We start from the raw sequence: 24003 nt of genomic DNA, 5'->3' as shown, positions 1-24003 counted from the left end.
TTTGGGACAATGCATTCCTAAAAGCTGTGGATCCCAGTCCAGATGCTGCTGGATATGGAGGATGTATGTGAATCAGAAGATGTGAAGTTTGTATGTACAGTTGAAGTCAGAAGTTTACATATACTTAGGTTGAAGTCATTAAAACTCATTGTTTAACCACTCTAGATTTCATATTAGCAAACTATAGTTTTGGCAAGACATTGAGGACATCTATTTTGTGCATGACACGAGTAATTTCCCAACAATTGTTTATAGGTTATTTCACTTTTAATTGACTATATCACAATTCCAATGGGTCAGAAGTTTACAAACAAAATCAATAGAAATCAGCCAAGACTTCAAAAAAAATTGTGGACCTCCACAAGTCTGGTTCATCCTTGGAAGCAATTTCCAAATGACTGAAGGTACCACTTTCATCTGTACAAATAATAGTACGCAAGTATGGGACACCATGGGACCACGCAGCCGTCATACCACTCAGGAAAGAGACGCATTCTGTCTCCTAGAGATGAATGCACGTTGGCACAAAAAGTGCAAATCAATCCCAGAATGGCAGCAAAGGACCTTGTGAAGATGCTGGAAGAAACAGGTAGACAAGTATCTATATCCACAGTAAAACAAGTCCTATATCGACATAACCTGAAAGGCTGCTCAGCAAGGAAGAAGCCACTGCTCCAAAACCGCCATAAAAAAGCCAGACTACAGTTTGCAAGTGCACATGGGGACAAAGATCTTACTTTCTAGAGAAATGTCCTCTGGTCTGATGAAACAAAAATTGAACTGTTTGGCATAATGACCATTGTTATGTTTGGAGGAAAAAGGGTGAGGCTTGCAAGCCGAAGACACCGTCCCAACTGTGAAGCATAGGGGTGGCAGCATCAAATTGTGGGGGTGCTTTGCTGCAGAAGGGAGTGGTGCACTTCACAAAATAGATGGCACGAGGAAGGAAAAATTAAGTGGATATATTGAAGCAACATCTCAAGACATCAGTCAGGAAGTTAAAGCTTGGTTGCAAATGGGTCTTCCAAATGGACAATGACCCTAAGCATACCTCCAAAGTTTTGGCAAAATTGCTTAAGGACGAAGTGAAGGAACTGGAGTGGCCATCACAAAGCCCTGACCTCAATCCAATAGAAAATTAGTGGGCAGAACTGAAACAGCGTGTGTGAGCAAGGAGGCCTACAAACCTGACTTATTTACACCAGTTCTGTCTGGAAGAATGGAACAAAATTCCAGCAACTTATTGTTAGAAGCTTGTGGAAGGCTACCCAAAACGTTTGACCCAAGTTAAACAATTTAAAAGCAATGCTACCAAATACTAAGTGTATGTAAACTTCTAACCCACTGGGAATGTGATGAAAGAAATAAATAATTCTCTCTACTATTATTCTGACATTTCACATTCTTAAAATATTAAGTAGTGATCCTAACTGACCTAAGACAGAGAATGTTTTCTAGGATTAAATGTCAGGAATTGTGAAAAACTGAATTTAAATGTATTTGGCTAAGGTGTATGTAAACTCCTGACTTCAACTGTAGCTTCAAAAGAAAGCATTGTCTATACTTTGTAAATATGGAATCGCCTTTGTGTTTAGCAAATACAGTCGGCCTTCCTTATCCACGGGTTCTGCATGCACCAATTCAAACAACCGCGGAGCGAGAAAACCCGGAAGTTCTCTCCAGTACTCGTTCGAGCATTGTTTGCCTCGTGTCTTGTTCCTTTGCTACTTTGTTCCTGTGAAAAAATGGCTCCTAAAAAGCAATTACGTGGTCAAAGCAATTGATCAAAGGCTAAGAGTAAAGTGCTATCTCTCACTGAGAAAATAGAAATATTAGATCTTTTGAAAAGTGGCACATGTCGCTTTCCAAAGTGGGCCGTAAGGACTGTCAGAGTGAATCGTGCATTCGCACAATAAAAGCAGAAAGAAGCTGAAATTCGTGTAAGTGTCAGTGCTGCCCCTACAACAGCAAAAATGACCTCTCCGGTTCATGATAAAGTGCTTGCAAAGACTGAGAGAGCATTAAGTGTGTGGCTAGAGCACATCACAGAAGCATATCCCTGTCAATGGCAAAATTATACATGAAAGAACACTTAGTCTCTATGAGCACTACTGTGATGGGGTTGATGTGAGTGAGAGAAAAGAGTTTAAGGCTAGTAAGGGATGGCTAACTGGCTATGTAAAGCGCTACAGCCTCAAGAATGTAAAGATCATGGGAGAATCAGCATCGGCTAATGCCAAGGCCGCAGCAGCGTTCCCAGAAGTGCTCAAGAAACTCATAGGAGCGAAAGGCTACCTTCCAGAGCAAGTCTTCAACTGTGATGAAACAGGCTTGCTCTGGAAGAAGATGCCCAATCGTATCTACATCCATAAGAGTGCCCAGCAGGCCCCGGGGTTCAAGGCCTGGAAAGATCGCCTTACTCTGGTGCTGTGTGGCAACGCAGCCGGTCGCATGATCAAGCCAGGATTAGTCTACCAAGCAAACCACCCCTGGGCCCTGAAGAACAAAAATAAAAATTGCCTACCTGTGTTCTGGCAACACAAGAAGGCTTGGGTGATGGTGATCTTGTTCTTGGAATGGTTCCACCAGTGCTTCATTCCTGAAGAGAAGAAATACCTCGAAGAGAAGGGGCTGCCATTCAAGGCCCTCCTCATAATTGACAATGCTCCCAGCCATCCCCAATCTCTCTGCTTTGCTGACAACATGGAAGTGATGTTTCTACCTCCTAACACCACGTCACTGCTACAGACACTTGATCAATGCATCAAGTGCATTAACGCGACTTACACCCGCCTCACCTTGGGAGGATTCGTACTGCTCTTGATGCTAACCCTGACTGCATCATCATGGACTTATGGAAGAAATTCACAATTGCAAAGGCTGTAGACGCCGTAAAGCCCCAGACCGTCAACATACGTTGGAACCCATTATGGAGTGAGGCAGTCAATGATTTCAGGGGCTTCTCCACTATTGACGCAGAAGTCAGGGATATCCTGAATGTTGCAAGGGAAGTTGGCGGGGAAGGCTTCTCTGACATGATCGAGGATGAAGTCGAGGAACACATAGAAGAGCATAGAGAAACCCTTACCAGTAAGGATCTCAAAGATCTGCTGATATCGTCTACAGAAGATGATGATGATGATTTAGAGGAAGCAAAGCCATCAATTTGGACACTTGAAAAATTTGCAGCAGTTTTTCAACAGGCACAAATGTTAAAGGATATGATCCTCGACAACGATCCTTCAATGGAACCTTCTGTGTCACCCAAGGGATAACATGCCTGCAACCACTGCAAGATTTGTTTTGATGCTGCAAAGAAAAAGAGACAGCTTCCTAACTAAAGTATCTGCAATTCTGAAATCTCGACATTCAACGCTGGAAGATCCTCAGCCCTCAACCTCCAGTTTCAGACTTTAGTATTATTGAGCCTCCTCCAAAGCGTCCTTATTCCCTAAACAAGACAGTGTAACTACTGTACAGTTATTACAAGTTTTACTTGTCATTTGATCATTGTTTGCCTTGAGTCTCGTTTGTTCGTTGCTTGTGTGTGAGTAAAGGGAACATGTACAGATTTTTTTCTTGTCATTATTCCCTAAAGATTAACAGTATAAAAACTATTTACATAGCATTTACATTGTATTAGGTATTATAAGCAATCTAGAGATGATTTAAAGTGTACGAGAGGATGTGCATAGGTTATATGCAAATACTATGCCACTTTATAGAAGGGACTTGAGCATCTGCATTTTTTGTTATCTGCAGGAGGTCCCGGAATCAATCCCTCGCAGATAAGGAGGGCCAACTGTAAATATCGAGCCCCACGTTGGGCCAGCAGACCTTTCCACCAAAAGTATCTCCATATGATGCCTGCTATACCATGTTTTGTCAAATAAAGAAGCTGCTTTGTGATTTCATTCACGCAACAACATTTGGTGTCAGAAGTGGGATACCTTCGTGACCCATCGTGTGGCCAGCAATCTTAGCAGTCTAAGTGGGTATTTTCTAAAATAGCACTCACATTTGGATCGGTTTGGGTCCGTGGTACACAGGAACACAAGGTATCACCTACACAGAGAGCTGAACTGCTAGATATAAAAGTAGTCTGTGCGCGTGCACGTGTGTTTATGTAAGTGAGGAAACTTGGCGTGTTAACTTGGTGAGACGGAGCCACCAGTTGCGAAGGGTGGTTACCGACAGTTCGGGACGCCTAGAGTGGGGGTATGTACACTAGTTTAGGGAACTGCATTTTAGTATATACATTTTGCAAGTGTGATGCAAAGGAATACAGCAGGCATCATGAATTCAGGTGCTCCAAAGTGACAGATTGCAGAGTACATACTCTGCAGTTTTAAGTACTGTTTAACCGGTACCCGTCTTTTATACCTTGCGTAGTTTGGGGGTATTTCAGGGAGAGGTTTTACCCAGCTATATTTGTCGGGATGGCACCTATTGAGACCAAGCAATGTCAGGTTGAGAACCCTGATGATCCGAGCCAGCCCTTGACAATGATTATGATCATTCATAAGCCCTTTGCCCCAGGGAGAAACGGCATTTTGTCAGAGTTGCTCTCACTTAAAGTTGCATGTGGGAATTCAGAATTCTGGCATAAGTTTGAGGAAACCATTGAAATTCACCAGATGCACCCTAAAGATATCTATGTGTTGGTAAAGGCGAAGTGCCCAAGGAATATGTGGGACAGGATGGCCCAGGGGGTGCCGGATGGTACCTGGGTAACTACCAGGAACCCCAGCAATGAAGAAAGATATCACTTTTTTAAAGGGGAAATGAGGCAGCGACTGGGAGGAGGTGAGAGTAACTGGAGAACGATAATGGCAGTGATTCAAAAAGCTGCTGAGATGCCATGGATTATGCAGAACGTAAATATCGAGCGTATGAGGAGTAATTAATTAACCATGTAATTAAAGGGATCCTAACAGAGGAACACTAGCCGGACCACAGCTTATGAAAACATACCAGGAGGTAATGCAAAGGCAGAAGACACAGAGAGCATAACGGAAACCCGTGAACAGCACGCTAAAGTGTGATGATGATGGTACTCTGTAATGAAGGCTGGTTGCTGAAGGTAGATGATTAGTTTAAATAGCATAGAATAGATCTTGGAAAATAGATGGGGAGCGATTTTTTTTAAAAGTTAAAGCTGAGACAGCCAGTTCCACAACTTCGATGGCATTTCAGACTGCACACGGCATCTGAAGGAAGCAACCCCAGTCTGAGGAGCTGGGCCCTTTCAGTAGTCGGGCCAGCGATTGACTGGACAGTTCGGAAGGGTGTGCCACCAGGGAGAGGTCCTTGCAGACAATGACATAGAGACCACCCCAACCCCTTCCTGTAAATCGATGGAAGGGCCTGTGGGTGCTCCTGGAAAGAAAGTTCAGCGACCAGAGAATGAATTGGTGAAGACAAGGAATGTGATTAAGCTGCAATCAGCCTGCAGGGAACGAGCCGACAGGCACACGAAGGAAGCCACCTTTCTAAAGACTTGTTCAAATTTCTGGAACAACTTCTCTGCTTAAAATTTGGTAGGTAGCAATTAAGGAATGCTAGGGTAGATATCAGCACACAAAATTGGGGGGGGGGGGTATATTTTAAGGCAGGGCATTTTTGCTGCCCTATTTAAGTAGATCCTCTTAGGTTGGCCTTTCCTGATATAAATTTATTTTTGTCCAGGAGGGCCACTGTTAAAGAGTGATTTTTGGGTTTAAGTCATTTACATTTAGCAAAAGGCTTTGACTACCAGTCTTCTGTTCCTTGATACTATATTGTGGAGTCAGTTTAGGTCAATGGATTCCTAAAAGCTGTGGATCCCTGTCCAGACACTGCTGGCGTCTGTGGGATGGATGCGAATCAGAAGGTGTGAAGTTTGTATGTAGCTTCAAAAGAAAGTATTGTCTATACTTTGTAAATATGGAATTGCCTTTGTGTTTAGCAAATAAGTATCAAGCCCTACGTTGGGCCAACAGACCTTTCCACCAAATGTGTCTCCATATGATGCGTCCTGTACCTTGTTTTGTTGAATAAAGAAGCTGCTTTGTATCTACCAGTAACTCTCTCCAGATATTTCATTTACTCAACAACACTGCTGACAATATGTCATGTACAGCTTTAGCCTTTGCTGATGTCCTTGTGAGCAGCTCTCACAAGGACATGGTCAATATCCTCAAGGTCCAGGAGAACTTCTGTAAGAAGACATGTCTTGAGCTTAATCTCAACAAGACTGCTGACTTTGATATATGGACTGTAAAAATAATACATTCCTTTTTAATGCCGCCTGTAATTGGAATTTCAATGGAGAATTTTCATTTATTAATCCAAGTAACACTGAGAAATATCTTGACCTTAGGATCAATCCCTGGATTGAATGCTCCAGCCATGATTAGATAAATAGAGGGATGAAAATCTTGAGGGTTAGGATTTAACCTACCCAAAAGGTGATAGTTTTTAGAATATATTCCATCCCTCGAATTTATTATTCTTTAATACTTCATGAGGCTTCCAAGAATGTCCTTTCCAGGATGGTCCAGGGCCCAGTGAAGGAATTTTTACACCTCCCCATGAGTTTTTAAACAATAGAATTGTTCATTCATGAATTCTAAAGAGAGAGTGGTAATTTTGAGTTTTGGATTTACCAGGAGTGACATTGAAGAGAAATTACGGAAATATAAGCAAATACTGGTCTCAATGCCACCAGTTATTTAGACGAGGTTGTGAGAAATAAGAAAGGAAGGATACATTACAGAGGTCAAGAGGAACAGTTGGCGGGCAGTGGAATTGACCAGTGGAACAGGCTAGGCAACGAAGGGATTGGGTTCACTCCCCACTTACAAGACTTTGGTCCCACATGTTCACCTCTTCCCTCCTCAATACACTGATCAGTAGAGGCCTGATAATAACAGCAACCCAGCTACAGGTATTTAACCCCTTCAATACAGAGGATTGCATAAAGGGATTACAGCAGAGAATGTTGAAGTTTGTATCTGCTGTGCAGAGGCCACGGACTGCAGATCCGATAATGCTGATCAGGATGAGTTTCACTGGAGCTGCAGTGAAACCCTGGCTGCTAGACTTCCTCATGTGCGCTACACCACGGAGCTTAACCAACCAGAAGATGGGCAACCACTGTCACACATCAATCCTTGCCTTGTGGTAAGGGGAAAACATAGTGTCCCATGTTGCCTTGACGAAGTGCCGGAGGCTGGTTAAACAGGATAAGATTGCTGGGGAAGCTGAAGGGAAAGAAAACACAGAAGTGTCCTTGAGAATCAGCACTCCGCAGATGCTGGAAATGCAAAATAAAAACAGAAATACTCATCAACTCATCTCATGTCAGCTGTCCACCTACATACTGCTCACTCCTCGTTCACATTCAGCCCACACCCACTCTTTTCTATATACCATTCATTACCAAGCACTGATCACTCTTGGGATTACTTCAACCAGTCACACCCAAGAGAACAGCCAAACATTGAATCAGCCATAGTGTTACTGGTGTTATGGAATTGATTCATGTGACCTGAAAAACTCGATCCACACCTGATCTGTCACGAGAGTCGCCTGGGCAGTGCTATACAACTGCGACCCGACCCTGGAGCAGCACAATTTAACAGCAGATGGCTCTGGGAAGGCTTCCTTCATGTGATTCAAATTCTGGGAGCTGGGTATTGCCAGCAGGGCCAGCATTTACCGTTCATTCCAAATTTGCCACAGCAAGGAGCTGAGGGGTTACTTAACTGAATGAATTGCACCAGTCATCCTGAAGGTGGTGCTCCTGCAGTGCTGGAGAGAAGGGAATCCCAGTGACAATGGAATACTGTCAATGTATCACCCCGGTCAGGATGGTGGGCAGCTTGGAAGGGAGCCTGCAGGTGATGGTGGACTGGGTGTGGGTTTGTGAGGTGCTGTGGTGACTAACAGGTGCACATGATGGCGCTGTGCCACTCACCAGGATCCAGCCTGATCATCAGTAGATAAGCTACAAACACCGCCAGCAGCAGCTTGCGCAGAGATACCAAACGTAGACTTCGTCGACACAACCCTAACACTTGCTTAATGAACTTGAACGTGTGGCGTGGTGTGTAGTGTGCTGCAGAGAGAGAGAGAGAGAGAGGGGAGGCAATATAAATACTATTACTATCCTCAACATCAACACAAGTGAATCTGCAGATGGCCAGAGATCCAAAGCAAACACACAAAATATAGGAGGAACTCAGCATCTATTGAGAGGAGTAAACAGTCAACGACTCAGGCCGAGAATCTATCACCCACTGAGTTCCTCCTTGATTTAGCTTTCATAAATTACTTTCATGAGGAAGTGTACAAGTGGGTTAGAAAGTTTGCAGATGACATGAAAGTTGGTGGCGTTGCAGACGGTGTAGAATGTTGTCGTAGGTTACAATGGGACAGTGATAGTTGACGGGGTGCAGAGCTGGTCTGATACGAGGCAGATGGAGATCAATCTGGAAAAGTATGAAGTGAAACACTTTGGAAGGTCAAACAAAGTACGAGATTAATGGCAGCGCGTGAGAACAGAGGGATCTTGGGGTCCATGTCCATAGAACCCTCACAGTTGCCATGTAGGTTGAAAGGGTGGTTAAGAAGGCTTATGGTATTTTGGCCTTTGTTAGTCAGATTGAGTTCAGTAGCTGTGTGGTAATGTTGCAGCTCTACAAAACTACAGGCTACACTTGGAGCGTTATATTCAGTTCTGATCACCTCATTATAGGAAGGATGTAGAAGCTTTAGAGAGGGTGCAGAGGGAATTTATCAGGATGATGCCTGAAATAGAAAGCATTTTTTATGAGAATAGGGTGGGTAAGCCAGGGCTTTTCACTGGAGAGGAAGATGAGAGGTGACCTGACAGAGGCACAGATTGGATGGATAGCCGGAGTTTTTCCGCAGGGTGGAAATTAATTAATACAGGGGGCATCATTTTCAGGTTTTTGGAGGAAAGTATCGGGGTATGCTTTTTACACATAGAGTTATAGATCTGTGGAACATACACCGGGGGGACAGTAGAGGCAGAGATATTAAGGACATTTAACAGTCTCTTAGAAAGGCACATGGATGAAAGTAAAATAGAGGGCTATTTGGACAGAAAGGGTTAGAATGATCCTGGAGTAGGTTGAAGGATTAGCACAACATTGTGAGCTGAAGGATCTATGATATAAGACTGGATGGCAGTGAAGACAGCATTGGAATAATCCTATATGCAAAATGCCAGAGATAAGAATTTAGTGGACAAAGATGGAAGGTCCAAGGATACAGCTTGGCAACAAAGACAAGTTTAGAGTAAAAGGACTGACCTTGCAACTGTACTCATTACCTGTTCCAAGCTCAATACCAAGCCACACACAAAAAAAAGAGGAACTGCTCTTCAAATCTACACCAAGGCAGCTTTATGAGAGCCTGTTTATAATCCAGGTTAGAATCCAACAAACACAGTGTGGTGTATGACCCAATGTACCGAAGCATAGCGAAGGCAGTATGAAGTGTGAGCATGATTTTCACAGCCTTTACAATTTAACAGCTCGCCGGACAGTGTGTAAGACAGCAGGAAAGGGATGCAGGGCCTTCTGTAGGTCAGCAGTTGCAATAACATGAGGGCAAAAAGTTAGACAGAAACCCAGTAAATCAGGAAAGGTCAACAGCAAGAAACTGCAAGAACAGAAATACAGTCAGAATATACCAGGGCTGCTCAAGACCACTGAACTGTATCTCTCTCCACAGAGGCTGCCAACTTCCAGCATTCTGGTCCAAAATCAGGGGTTGCTCTGCTGTTGTTGTTTTGTTGCTTGTTGTGTTATATGTGGTTCTGCTCCCAGAACATTCTTAAGTGTGTTGGTTATTAATGCAAAGACTGCTTTTCTCTGTATATACACATGTACACATGATAAATACAATGCCAATAAAAAGTATTCACCCCTTTGAAACTTTTCATGTTTTACATTGAATTACAGCGGATTTAATTTTTGGCTTTTTTGAAACCGATAATCAGAAAAAGACTTGTGTCAAAATAAAAACAGATCCGTACAAAGTGATTTAAATTAATCACAAATATAGAACACAAAATAAGTATTCACCCCCTTTAATTTGACAAACCAAATTTCCACTGGTGCAGCCAATTGGTTTTAGAAGTAAGTTAATTGGGTAAATGGAGATTTGTTTTTGGAGACCTGTGTGCAGTCAAGGTGTTTCAATTGACTACAGTAAAAATACACCTGTATTTGGAATGTCCAACTGCTGGTGAGCCAGTATCCTGGCAAAAACTACACCATGAAGACAAAAGAACACTCCAAACAACTCTGCGAAAAGGATATTGAAAAACACAAGTCAGGAGATGGATAAAAGAAAATTTCCAAGTCACTGAATATCCCTTGGAAAACAGATAAATTAATCATCGAGAAATGGAAAGAATATCTCACAGCTGTAAAACTGCCTAGGGCAGGCCATCTTCAAAAAGCTGAGTGACTGTGTAAGAAGGGGACTGGTGAGGGAGGCCACCAAGAGAACTATGACAACTCTGGAGGAGTTACAAGCTTTAGTGACTGAGTTGGGAGAGACTGCGCATATAACAACTGTTGCCCAGGTACTTCACCAGTCACAGCTTTGTAGGAGAGTGGTAAAGAGAAAGCCAGTGTTGAAAGAAACTCACATGAAATCTCAGAGAGTTTGCCAGAAGGCATGTGCTAGACTCTGAGGTCAGCTGGAAAAAGTTTATATGGTCTGATGAAATTAAAATTGAGTTTTTTGGCCATTAGACTAAGCACTATGTTTAGCATAAGCCAAACACTGCACATCATTAAAACAACACCATCCCTACTGGTGGTGGCTGGATCATGCTGTGGGGATGTTTCACTGTAGCAAGGTCTGGAAGACTTATGAAGGTAGAGGGTCAAATGATGCAGCAAAATACAGGGAAATCCTGGAGGAACACCTGACACAATCTGAATGAGAACTGTGACTTGGGAGAAGATTTGTTTTCCAGCAAAACTGTGACCCCAAACTTAAAGCCAGAGCTACATAAGAACGGCTTAAAAACAGCAAAGTTAATGTCTTGGATTGGCCAAATTAGACTCCAGACCTCAATCCAGTTGAGAATGAGTGGCTGGACTTGAAAAGGGCTGTTCACTCACGATCCCTGTGCAACACTTGAGCAGTTTTATAAAGAATGGGGAAAAATTAGTGTCCAGATGTGCAAAGCTGACAGAGGTTTAGCCACGCAGACTCAAGGCTGCCAAAGGTACATCTACTAAATGGTGACTTGAAGGGGGTGAATACTTATGCAACCAATTATTTTGTGTTTTATATTTGTAATTAATTTAGATCACTTTGTAAAGATCTGTTTTCATTTTGACATGAGTTTTTTTCTGTTGATCAGTGTAAAACAAAACCAAACTGAATCCACTGTGAACTTGAATCTCTGTCTTTGAATTTGGTGTTACACAAGCCCTGTTGGCAGCAAAACATCACTCATTCCAACTAGTCCACGTGGTTATGTTTAGAACACGAGGCCCCTGGGTCGGGATTCTGGAAGTTGGTGATGTGTGGGGCAGAAAATGGGCTTGTTTGCTGTTGTTGTTCTGCTGAACACTGCGGGCATGATGTTGGCACCAGAATGTGTGGTGACATTTGCGGGCTGCCCTCAGCATTGTCCTTAGGTTGTGTTAGCTGTTAAAGCAAATGACACATTTCGGCATCTGTTAACACACAGAAGCAGAACCAGGCCACTCGGCCCATCGAGTCACTCAATCATAGCCAATTTAGTTTCCTCTCAAACCCATTCTCTTGTCTTCTCCCTGTAACTCTTAACACCTTTAAGAAAGGAAAAATTAATCAGCAATGGTTGATTGGTAGACCAGACTTGATGAACCGAATGGCCTAATTCTGCTCCTGTGTCTTACGGTCTAACTAATCAAGAGCCTATCAACCTCCACTTCAAATATACCAATGACTTGGCTTCCACAACTGTGGCAATGAATACCACAGGTTCACTACATTTTGGTAGAGGAATTCCTCCTCTTCTCTGTTCGTAAATGGATCTGAACCAGGCTGATACTGATGGTTACCTGAGTGCCTCTGCTTGTTGCGTTCTGCTGGAACCTGGCTCCTGCCATCCACCGGCTCCTGCTCCTGCACCTTGGACCTCCTTTGCGAAACGAGCTCCAGTGCCAATTCCTTCTGCTGCTCCGTCAACATTGTGGTGTCCGTAATCTCCTTCTCTGCCTCTGCATAGAGGCCAAGCGGCAGCAGCACATGCAGGATGTACAGCTCCAGCACCAGAGCCACGCTGCCTGGGGTGCGTGCACTGGCTCTGTCCCTCAGCCAGCTGCAGACCGCCTGCTGTACAAGGCCTGGCTCCCCAGCCTTGCTGTAGAGAATGATGCTATCACAAAAGAATTTCGTCAGTTCCATGCATCGTCAGGGGCTTTAAATATTCCATAAAAGATAACAAACAGCAGCAGTTACATCATGGGTTATGCAGTGGTGCAACAAGTAGAGCCTCTGCTTCACTTCCCCAGGGATCTGGGTTTAACCCCCAACCCCTGGTGCTGTCAGGATGGAGCTTGAACTCTCTCCCTGTACCCACATGGATCACCCCATGTGCTCTGGTTTCCTCCCACATCCCAAAGACACATGGGTTGATTTGCTGCTGTGTGTGGCTGAATGGCAAGAGAATTGGTGGGGGCAGGCAAGGGGTGAGGATGCATGTGGGGGGAACATGATGGACAGATTTACTGACATAGAGTCAGAGCACCAAAAATGACTGTGTGGCAAGAAAAATAAATAAAATGCAACCAACAAACACCAACAGGGAGAGGAACTGTTGTTGGTCGGCCCCAGGACTTGCATAAGTATTCAGTAGTCCATGGGGAGGGGGTGAAGCAGGCTCAGATATTGGCTGAAGTTTCAGAGTGCCTCACAGTTATGCAGCACAGAAACAGGGTCTGTACCCCAAGTAGCCCACGCTGACCTACCTACCTGAGCTAGTTCCCATTTGCTTTTCCATATTTCTCTAAAGTTTTCCCTATCACACAATGGTCCAAATACCTTGTAGAAATGTTGTAATTGTATCTGCTTCTACCAGTTCCAATGGCAGCTCATTCCATCTATTCACCTTTCTCTGACCACTTTTAAACCTTATCACCCCTCACCATAAATCAGATTTGCCTTTGGGGTAAAAAGACTGCAGCCACTCACTTTATCTACAGCCCTCATGATTTTCAGTTCACCCCTCAGCCTCTTGTGCTCCAAGTGAATATGTTCTAACATACCCTTGTAACTCCAGTCCCAGTAACATCCTTGTGAATCTCCATCGGAATTGTCCACTAAAAGTCCGGAAGTCAAGGTCCGGTGGCAGGATCAGCAAGTCTGCAGGTGCACTGGGAAAGCCGAAGGTCCAATGTTTGTGAGTTCAAAGCCGGAGGCCGAAGGTGGCCTGCCTTGGGGTTAGAGCACTGTGTATGCGTGTGGGTGGGACTGCGGGAGGAGCAGGGCTTGTTCTGATGTTGTTTTGTTGCTTGTTGTGTTCCGTGTTGTTCTGCTGGGCATTGTGGGCATACTATTTTAGCACTGGCTTATAGGTTTGTGGACAGAAACGACACATTTCACTGTATGCTGTGACATATTGGTGATGAATAAACTTGAACCTTCTCTGCACCCTCTCCAGCTTAATAAAATTCTTCCTATAGCTGAGTGACCAGAAATGGACATAGTACTCTGAGTTTGTCCTCAGCAAAGCACTGTACAGTCGTTAGACTACCGGCACTTGATCTTTTGTGATGTCCATGTGTTTTCAGGAACCCACCATTCTCTTCACCAAATGCTTGAAAATACAGACAAGAAGTTAAGCCCACTCCTGTAGCTCAACACATGGGAAACTGAACTTTAAGAAAACTTATCTTTCCTTTAGTTACCCTTTTGCTCTAAAAAGGGCTGCCTAATCCAACACTCAACAGTTTTCTTTCTGTCACTGACTTGCCTGAAACAGGTGCTGAGATGTTTTGCAGGGGAAGGCAGTGAGGACACTCACCACATCTGGAGGAGCCAGGCGGGGACCCGCTCGGGGCTGCCATATCGCTGCAGCAGCCAGCTCCAGGCCCGGCGCCATTGGCGCTGCTCCGCCAGCGCCTGCAGTCCCATCGCACACAGGGAGCACCTGATATCAGCAGCTCGGGCCGTGCTGCAGCTGCAGGGAGAGAAGGTGAGGATGAGGGTGGGGATAGGGGATGAGGGGGAGAGAGAGAGAGAGCAAGGAGGTGGGGAGCAAGAAAAAGAGGTGGGAGAAGGAGAGTGGGGGGAGGGAGAGAGCAAGCGGGAGGGGGTAGAGAGAGAGCGGGAGGAAGGGGGAAGGAGAGAAGAAGGGAGAGAAGGAGAAAGGGGGAGGGAGAGAAGGAGGGAGGGGAGGGAGAGAAGGAGGGAGGGGAGGGAGAGAAGGAGGGAGGGGAGGGAGAGAAGGAGGGAGGGGAGGGAGAGAAGGGGAGGGAGAGAAGGAGGGAAGGGGAGGGAGAGAAGGAGGGAAGGGGAGGGAGAGAAGGAGGGAAGGGGAGGGAGAGAAGGAGGGAAGGGGAGGGAGAGAAGGAGGGAAGGGGAGGGAGAGAAGGAGGGAAGGGGAGGGAGAGAAGGAGGGAAGGGGAGGGAGAGAAGGAGGGAAGGGGAGGGAGAGAAGGAGGGAGAGAGGGAGAAAGGGAAGGAGGGAGGGAGAAAGAGAGGTAAGGGGAAGGGAGGGGTTGAGAATGGGCGGGAGTGAGAAAGTGAGTGAAAGAGTGTTGGTTCGCTCCCCTCTCCACTTCCCTTCCAACCACCTTTCTTCCCTCCCTCCCCCTCCACCTCAATTCTCATACCTCTCTTTCCCTTCCCTTATTCCCCTCCACCTAATGCTTCCTCCCCCACTACCCACATCTCCCCTTCCTTCCCTCCCATCTCTCCCCAACCGCTACCTGCCGGGCTGGTCTTGCTCCGGGCCCAGCCAATCCAGTCCACTCTCACAGACGGCCAGCGCCCCCGGGAAGTCGCGTTGCACCTGAAGTAGGTGGGCCGCCCGTTCTAAATACCCCAGGCCCGGGCACAGCACCAGGGCACGGCCCGGCTCCCGGGCAAAGGGAGCCCAGCGGCCGAGCGCCACCGGTCCGCACCGCTTCATGCCGTCGACACCGCTCCGCTGGGGCCGAGCCTTGCTCTCGCGAGAGGTGGCGCTCTCCAGCCAGTCCTCCCGACTCCGAGCACCGAGCACGGATCCCGGATCCCGGAATCTGTGTATCCTTGAGACTCCAGATCCCGGAGTCACTGAACATCCGGATCACCGGATCCTGGGGTGACTGTATCCCAGAGCTTCTACAATCCGATGCCGCTGAATTCCTAATCCTGGGTCTGGGATCTGGATCCCAGATCACAGAGCCAGTGTAATCAAATCCATGGTGGACCCAGATCCTAGAGTCAGGGGATTGTGTGCCATGATCCCTTGCACTGGATAGCACGTCGCCAAACTCCAGTGTGGTAAGACATTGGGTATCTTTTTGTATGCAACACACCTCCTGTACACGTGCTTAGTTTGTAAACACTGGCGCTCATTCAGTAACACTAATTTTATATTCCATATTTGATTGAATCAAGCCCCGAATAGACCATTTGCCCCTTCCAGTCTACTCTGTCATTCAACTAGATCAGGGCTGATCTTCGTTCAACATCAGTTATCTGCTCTGTCCTCGTATCGCTTGATCCTTCTAATATCCAGAAATCTACCGACCTCCGTTTTGAATGCGAAGATCTTCGTCCCTATCATCCATATGTCACCCCTAGAGCAAAGGTGCTTTAACGTGATTTCATGATTCTAATCTCCACAGCCAGCCCCACATTTATCTTGTCAACATCTCTACCACCAGTCTTGCCTGCTTCAACATCATCTCTCATTCTTCCAAACTCAATGAATCAAGGCCTTGCCTGCCCACCACCATCATCTTCAAAAGGGCAGTGCTTCAAGAAGGCATCTATCGTCAAGGCTCCTCACCATCCACCCCCTTTTCATTACTACATCCATGGAGGAAGTATAGGAGTTGAAAGACCCACCCTCAAAAGTTTTAGGAACAGCTTCTTCCCCTCCACCTTCGGATTTCTGAATGGTCCATAAACACTATTTCACTACAGTATTCCTCTTTTATAATTACAGCACTTTTGTATATATTGCACTGTAATGCTGCCACAAAATAACATTTTGCAGCATGATAATTGTCTTGATTTTGATTTGTGAGTCACAGAACCAATCAGATGAACTTTTAGAACAGGAAAGCCAAGAGCGGCACAAGTCAACTAACATTATGTTGGAAAATTAGACGGGTACAATTTCTCTTACCAGGGATCAGGAAGATGGTTTTTAAGGCAGAAGGTGGTGTACAGGTTTAAAAGTAGTGGAAGGAATAGAGGGTAAACAAAGAAATATAAATTCACCTAGAAGGCAGACAGAGTGTGAACCTCCCTATCCAAGAGGCAGAAACTCTGACCATATTTAAGGAATGCCATACATAGAGTGATAGAACCGTAACCCACAGGGCCTCAGTCCCAGTGCAGAAACAGATTCCAGTTTATTAGGGGAAGATTTGCTAAGGAGATACAAGAGCCTGATGACCCACACTCAACGATTCAGGAACAGTTTCTTCCTCTCAGCCGTCAGATTTCAGATTGTTGTGCGTGACATCCCAGGAGATTTCCAGTTTCTGAGATACTCAAACCACCCCATCTGGCACCAACAATCATTCCATGGTCAAAGTCACAAAGATCACATTTCTTCCCCATTCTGATGTTTGGTCTGCATGCTTTTCTGCACTAATTTGCTGCCACATGATTGGCTGATATTTTCATTAATGAGGTGTGCAGGCAGAATAAAATGGTCACTGAGTGTATTTTATACGTGGACTTGAATGAAAACACAAGATTGGTGGGTTAGTAAGTTGTGACTGATACAAAGGTTGTTGGCCTTGTCAATAGCATAGAAATTTGCCAAAGGATATAACAGGGTACAGATCAATTGCAGACAAGGGCAAAGAAATAGCAGATGGAGTTTAATCTGAACGAGTGTGAGGTGTTATCTTCTAGAGCATCAGAAGCTGAGGGGAGACCTGACAGAAGCATATAAAATTGAGAGGTACAGACAGCCAGCTAGTACCTTAATCCCCAGGGTTGAAATGTCTAATGCTAGACGGCATGCATTCAAGGCAAGAAGAGGCAAGTTCAAAGGAGATGTGTGGGGCAGGACTTTTTTTAAAAACACTGTGGTGCCACCACCGTGACTGGAATGCACTAACAAGGGTGCTAGTGGAGGTGTTCAAGTGGCTCAGATAGGAACACGAATGTGTAGAGTATGGAAGGATACGGACCATGTATCTGCATAATTATAGTTCAGCACAATGCTATGGGCTGAAAGGACTGTTCCTGTGCTGTACTATTCTAAATGCATCTGGAAGGGCTGTTTTGGTCCCTGGACAGTGATGAGGGAGATACCCTGATACTGGGTCACCACCCAAAATGTAGACCATCCCTCTGATCCCACTAATGTTCCTCCAGTTTTGTTGTTCCAGATTGCATATGTAATTATATAAATATTGCAGATATAATTCAAAAGCGAGCTAGTGTTTTAAACCGTAATCAGTTTAGTGAGTTAAATGAACAGTTTTGCAAACAGCACTAGCTACAGAGTCTGGAGTTTGGTGACTAAGAGATATGATTTGCAAAGTGAAGTGACTATGAAATGTTCTCATATACATCAGCCAAATGTAAGGCAATGGGGTAATGTTAATAGACCTGCAACAAACCAGGCAATATGGGCCAAGTTATTTTTTGCATCATTGTGACTTAGTTCAACTGGCAGACAAGACTGATGTTGTAACTTAGCACATCAAACATGGTCACAGATATTGCTGATCAATCAATAGCTGGGATCTTTGAGTACTCAGAGTGAGCCTCACAACATTAAAGTTACATGTATGGGATTTCTTTCAGACCATCTGTGTGAATTATTTTGTACCAGCAAAGGTGCTTGAGCACTTAGTGCCATTTCCTACTGTTCAAAGGAAGCAACGTCAATCCAAAATATTGGAAGTAAATAATGTCATTGCAACGATTGAAATTGTGGTTACCTTAGATATAGTGTATGAAAATGTAACATACTTCAAGTTTGAGCATCTCCAGGAGAATGCAATAAATAAAGACCTTTATATCACCAGCTTCAGTGTCTCTCCAGTGACTGCACCACAAGTCACATCATCCATACTTCAATGTACTTGACTGGAGGTAGTAGTTTCCCCAGTTCCATGTTGTATAAGAAACTCATTGTGAAGAAGTTGTACTGAATGAAGTTGTAATTAGAGTGCAGATAGTCATCTGTCAAATAAGGCCTGAGTGTGTTAAATAAAGCTTGGTAGATTTTGCTGCTATATCTATGTGCCTTTGTACAAGTTTAATTGCTGTATAAACTGTAAATTAGGACTTCTAATTCTAGTCCAACAGATGTTTAAGCCTGGAGAATTTTATCTTTCCAGAAGAAAAAAGGTTGGGTGTTGCAGAAACTGGGTGAAAGAACAAGAAACTGCTCTCCTTCACAACCAAACGGTTGGATATGGTGGGAGAGGTGGGTTTGTCAATACGCTATGTGCTTTGTGATCTGAAAAGTGGCAAAGCGATCAAAATATAATTTCTTTCCAGCAGTTCACTCAGTCTCAAAATCACCAGATTTTTACAACCAGTTTTCCACAACAATTAGAGTCAATGTATTGTGGAAACAGGCCCTTCGGCCCAATTTGTCTAAACTGACCAAGATAGCCATTTATGCTAATCCAATTTTGGTCCATATCCCTCCATGTATCCTAAACTTTCCCATTCATTATACCTGTGCACACATGTCCTTGTGTATATGACAATAAAACTTGACCTTACCTATCTATCCTAAATGGCAACTACCCACCTCTACTAGACCTGTCTTGTCAGCTTGTTCCATATACCCACTACCCTGTGTGGAAATCTTTCCCCTCTCATATTAAACCCATGTCACCTAGTTTTAGACTTCCCTATCCTGGGGAAAACATTGTAACTTTTCATCTTTTCTATGCACAATTTGATTTTATCGATCTCTAAGGTCACCCCTCAGCTTACTTCACTCTAGGGAAAATGGTCCCCAGCCTATTATATCTTCCTTTAGAACTCAAGCCCAACAGTCCCAGCAACAGCTTTTTGAATCTATTCCTCACCATCTCCAGCTCAATTACACAGTGACCAGGACTGCACACAATACTCCAAAGTGTTGCTTAACCATTGTTTTGAACAAACTGTAAAATGGCAACCCAACTCGACTCTTTTTGGGCTTCCAGCTGGATTCATATATCGACTATAAGCAATGTTTCAATGACAAACTCTGCCACCCTCTTCAGCATGAGGCCTTACCTCTTCATCCACCGAATCTCCAGTGTCCTGCGCTTGTTTAAGCTCCCAAAGCAAACCAATTTGCATGGTTCAATTTCATCAGCCACTCCCTTATCCACTTTGATGTGGAATAAGAAAAGGCTTGCAGTGATTTGATCTCAAAGGAGATAAACATTAAATCATTTCAGAATGCAAACAATTAAAAGACAAGGATCTCTCAGCTGGAAATATGGTTCAATATTTTATATCTAAATTATTTTGTTGAAATGAATCAATTCCTCAATAAATAGTTTTCTCTTTTTTAAAAAAAACAATGCTGTTAAATTAAAATGCATCAAATAATTTGGAAGATAAATTACAACAGAAAGTATCTTCAGAAAAAGCAAAATACCATCCTTTAAAAATGTTTGCTAACCCTGAACAATTTTCAGAGCTTCCCCACATCAGTCCTCTTTCTCCCCAGCTCTGACTTTTGCCATTATTGCTTCGACAGTGCATATCCAAGGGTCTTGAGGTAGGGCCATCCATGCTGCAGCACCATCACCCTCTTTGGCCCAAAGTTAGTCTGGAAAGTCTTATTTCTAAAGGAAGAGGCGGCCACTTCGGTTCAGCTTCAGAATCTTTCCCAGTCGCTGCTTTGCAGTTGCCATCCCTTTCTTTGGACGCTTTCCTGCCAAATGGTTAATAACATTGTTAATAATATTAACAAAGCAGCATTCACACACTTGATAATACTCTTCCATTTAGGATGTCCCAGTGTTTCCTGATCGATGATGCTCTTCCTATCCATCTCTTTGATCTGGGACCCTCGTATTTCAGCAGTGTATCTCATCAGCTAAGTGGACATTCTTGATTTCTCCCCCTCTGATCATCAGTGCCACTGTACTCATGCCGAACATCTCTCCTAGTGGGAATGCACCCCAACACCCCCGCACCGACTTGACGATGGGCTCCCTCTGATCAAGGACACCAATGTTTTATGGTGATATCTAGCCACTGACCTTTTGTCGCCTGGTTGCTCACAGGCGGTGGATTGGGAATGGTCCGCTTGCTAGATGGATGCAGAGGTGGTGACGTTGATATTCCAGGGTGGGTCCGATCTGGACTGTCACTGTTGTGAACTGGACTTGTTCGCAGGTCACAGTCAGCAGTTGACCTGTACACTGCAGTCAATGAGTCAGAGGCAATCTGACCTTCACTATCTACCATTTCTTCCACTAACATCTTGTTCTCCTGGATGTTTTGCCTCACCAACAAAGAACATTCTTTTCTGAGATGTTTTGGCTCATTCTTCAATACCTTGAATAAAAATTAGAGGTAGATTTGTTTACTTGAGTAATTCCCATGTGATCCTTACCTCCCCAAATTCCTCAGCTGTATGCGCTTAACAGAACGGCAGCCACATTACACTTGACCTGACCATCCTCTGGACCATACAGGCAACTGACTGAATTTTTGAGGGCAATGCCCTGCCTTGCTTGGCAGGACCGCAGAACATAACGCAGCTCCAGCCAGCAGCTAGAGATCAAACCTAGGGAATTCCCTTTTGCACAGCACTTGACCACCAACACACCAAGACAGTGCAACTGTACATCTTATTTAACCTTAAAGTTTCAATGGTTCAGCAATTCACAGCAAAGGTCCATACTAGGAACCAAAACAAACAATCAGGCAAAGGGACATTGGTCAGAACATACTTGGAAGTATTGTGAGTTTTGGGTCTCATATCCATAAAGGTATGTGCCTGCATTTGAGAGGGTCCAGAGGTGATTCACAAGAGTGGTGCCAGGAGTGAAAGGGTTAGTGTATGAGGAGCATTTGATGGCTCTGAGCCTGTACTTGCTGGAGTTTAGAAGAATGTGTGTGGGGGGGGGGGGGAAGAGAGAAATCTCATTCATAACTATTGAAAATTGAAAGTTCGAGACAGTAAAGTGGATGCTTCCTATGGTGGGGAAGTCCACGACCAGAGGACACAAGGACACAGCCCCAGAATTGAACGAATTCCCTTCAGGACAGGGACGAGGAAGCCAGAGGTTGGTGAACTGTGGAACCCATTACCACACATCGCTGTGGAGGCCAAGTCATTGGGTGCATTTAAAGTGGTTCTTGATCAGCAAGGGCACCATAGGAGAAGGCAGGAGAATAGGGTGAAGAGGAATAATACACGACGAAATGGTAGAACAGACTCGATAGTCCTAATGACCTAATTCTGCTCCCATGCCTTATAGTCTAACGTGGTCGATTGTTTTTTACATCCAGTTGATATAGAGCATATGGTTGTGTTTAATTAAAAGAAAGTAGACCAATTAAAGCACAATACATGACCTCCCCAGAGAGTTAAATGCAAGCAGATTTTCCCTGACCAAGTGAAAGTGCATGCCATAGACACTCAGGTATACAGGGAACTTAGTCCTACCGTTTCAGATAGTCTGGCCGATGCTCCCATTGTGCCCCTCCATTCAGCAGTTGGCAACACAGTGCTGCACTCAGCGGCTTCCTGCTTCACGGACCCAGCTGTGAAAACATACATTCATCACTCAGTAACAACCGGTGACAGGATCACAAGAGGACTGTGAGACCAATCATTGCAACCTGGTGCAAAGGCAATCAAAGAAATGCAAACATGGCCTACAATTTAAAGTAAATTCAAATTTACTTTAGTTATTACGTGATTACTATCATTGTGCCCAAGGGTAAATAGTTTAAGTTACATAACAAAATCCATATTTTATTGATGTACAAAAGAAATTAATTCTATTCTCCTCTCCTGTCCCTCTCAATGCCATTCTTCTGTGTCCATACCCTTTCTTCCTTCACAATGTTGCCTTTCTTCAGATCTCCCTTCTATATCCCTCCAGCTAGGACTCATCTCTTGCTGAAGGTTGAAGACAAAATTATTTATTGGAAGTATCTACAAGCCCCTTAACAGATCAATGAAGTGATAGAAAGATTTGGTTCAGAGACTAGAAGTCTTTCCAGAGAAGGGCAGAATTACTTAAATTGCAGTCCATAATTTTCATACATTGAAAGATCAAAATAGTTCAATTCAGAAAGATAGTGAATTTACTCAGAGGATTTAAGATTATCTTCTGGATTTTATGGTGCATAATGAGCAAGGGACCTTTATCCATCAGCAAGGGAACCTTTGTCAGACAGTAACAATAAAATTCAATGCTGTGTTTGAAAAGAACCTGAAAACTTTAATATCCTTTATCTTGCCAGAGTCAACTTAGAATGGGACAAAGTTGAGACTGACTACCATAAAATGGTCAAAACTAACTTTGGATAAAATTACATATAAACAGTAGGAGATTATTAGTAATCTGATTGAATAATAGTCATAAATACAGTACGCAGAAAGGGAGAGAGCTCCAATTACTAGATATATTATAGAAACTAATTTTCAAGGCAAGTTGGCTAATTGGATCCAAAATTGGCTTGGCAATAAGAGGCAGAGAATGGTGGAAGAGGGTTGCTCTCATAATTAGAAGCCCATGGACAGTGATATAGTCTAGGCACTGGTGCTGTAAGCTATTTGGTGGTATAGTGGCATCTGCACCAGACTTCGAATACACCTGGCTCCTTGCACATTTTCCATTCATGTTAGGTTGAGCATTGAGCTAGCAATTTGGTCCTGTAAAAAAAAAAGCAAGGGTGCCACCTGATGCGCATTAGGCATGCAGAGGAAAAAATGGTGCTGAAAATATTTGATTCTTTATATCTACAAAATATTGAACAATTTGATTAGTATGTTTGCAGATAACAATAATTGGTAGTGTAGATAGTGAAGAGCATCGTGTTTAGGTATCGAATGATATTGCTCAGTTTGCAATTTGTGCAGATCAATGGCAGATGGAATTCAATCCCAACAAGTATGAGGTTTTGAGGATAGGACATTGACCATGAATAGTAGGGTATGTTGAGGAATAGAGGGACCTTGGTTTACAATTCCAACAATCCCTGAAGGTTGCAGCACAGGTAGAGAAGGTGATGCAGAGATACTTGTCTTCATCAACCAGGGTACAGAATATGACAGCAGATTGGTTTTGGTACAGCTAGTTAGGTCACTGCTAGTAAACTGTATACAGTTTTATTCACAACACTAGAAAAGATGTGATCACACAGGTGAATCTGAAGAGGTTTAGGAGGATATTGCTTGAGATGGAACATTTCAGATATGAAGAGGAACCTAATAGGCTGGGATTGTTTCTCTTTGAGTAGAGGAGATTTGACAGAAGTACACAAAGTGACATAAATAAGAAAAGAAACTTTACCCCATAGCAGAATATGTGTGCTTGTTTCTCGTGGGCTGGCTAAACAGTGCAGCTGCTTTTAGAGGTTTATGTATCTGTACCCGAAGATGCTTCCAGTCTGCTGCTACATTAAAACACGACTTCCAAGGAGTATGCCGTTTCCTTCATTTTCCAATAAATCACTTAAAACACCTATTGGAGTTAAAACTTAAAACAAACATGCTAGAAATCTGCTTTCTAAAACAAGTGAACTGAAAAGTTGACATGCTAAATTTGATTAGACAAAATGTTGTGCAGCTAACATGTCTTTATATTATAAAAAAGGATT

At 43.9% G+C, this 24003-nt stretch overlaps 2 protein-coding genes across 4 annotated transcripts in view; both read right to left on the bottom strand.

Annotated features, from left to right (window-relative positions):
• Window positions 1–815: 815 nt before the first annotated feature.
• Window positions 816–15286, bottom strand: pex26 (peroxisomal biogenesis factor 26). Its single transcript, XM_059977719.1, has 5 exons — window positions 14955–15286; window positions 14048–14203; window positions 12084–12400; window positions 7961–8101; window positions 816–7244 (listed from the first exon to the last, which is right to left on the bottom strand). Exons 1-5 carry the CDS (start codon window positions 15155–15157, stop codon window positions 7141–7143), a joined length of 921 nt encoding a protein of 306 aa, XP_059833702.1. The 5' UTR covers window positions 15158–15286; the 3' UTR covers window positions 816–7140.
• A 4364-nt stretch (window positions 15287–19650) lies between these two features.
• The window catches only part of LOC132398379 (lysine-specific demethylase 7B-like), a 99702-nt gene continuing 95349 nt past the window's right edge, over window positions 19651–24003 (bottom strand). For 2 of the 3 annotated variants that reach the window (XM_059977717.1, XM_059977716.1), the window contains exons 18-20: window positions 21839–21936; window positions 20424–20721; window positions 19651–20092 (exon numbers count right to left, since the gene is read on the bottom strand). In XM_059977717.1, the coding sequence (XP_059833700.1) occupies window positions 20004–20092; window positions 20424–20721; window positions 21839–21936 (485 nt within the window). In that variant the 3' untranslated portion in view covers window positions 19651–20003. Of the gene's footprint in view, window positions 20093–20423; window positions 20722–21838; window positions 21937–24003 lie in introns of those variants that run through there. The other variant, XR_009513638.1, reaches the window with a different exon arrangement.

The sequence above is a fragment of the Hypanus sabinus genome, chromosome 8 (genome assembly GCF_030144855.1).
Source record: "Hypanus sabinus isolate sHypSab1 chromosome 8, sHypSab1.hap1, whole genome shotgun sequence".
NCBI lineage: Eukaryota > Metazoa > Chordata > Chondrichthyes > Myliobatiformes > Dasyatidae > Hypanus > Hypanus sabinus.
Note: the sequence above shows the minus strand (reverse complement) of the source record. Positions and strands in the feature narration are given on the sequence as shown.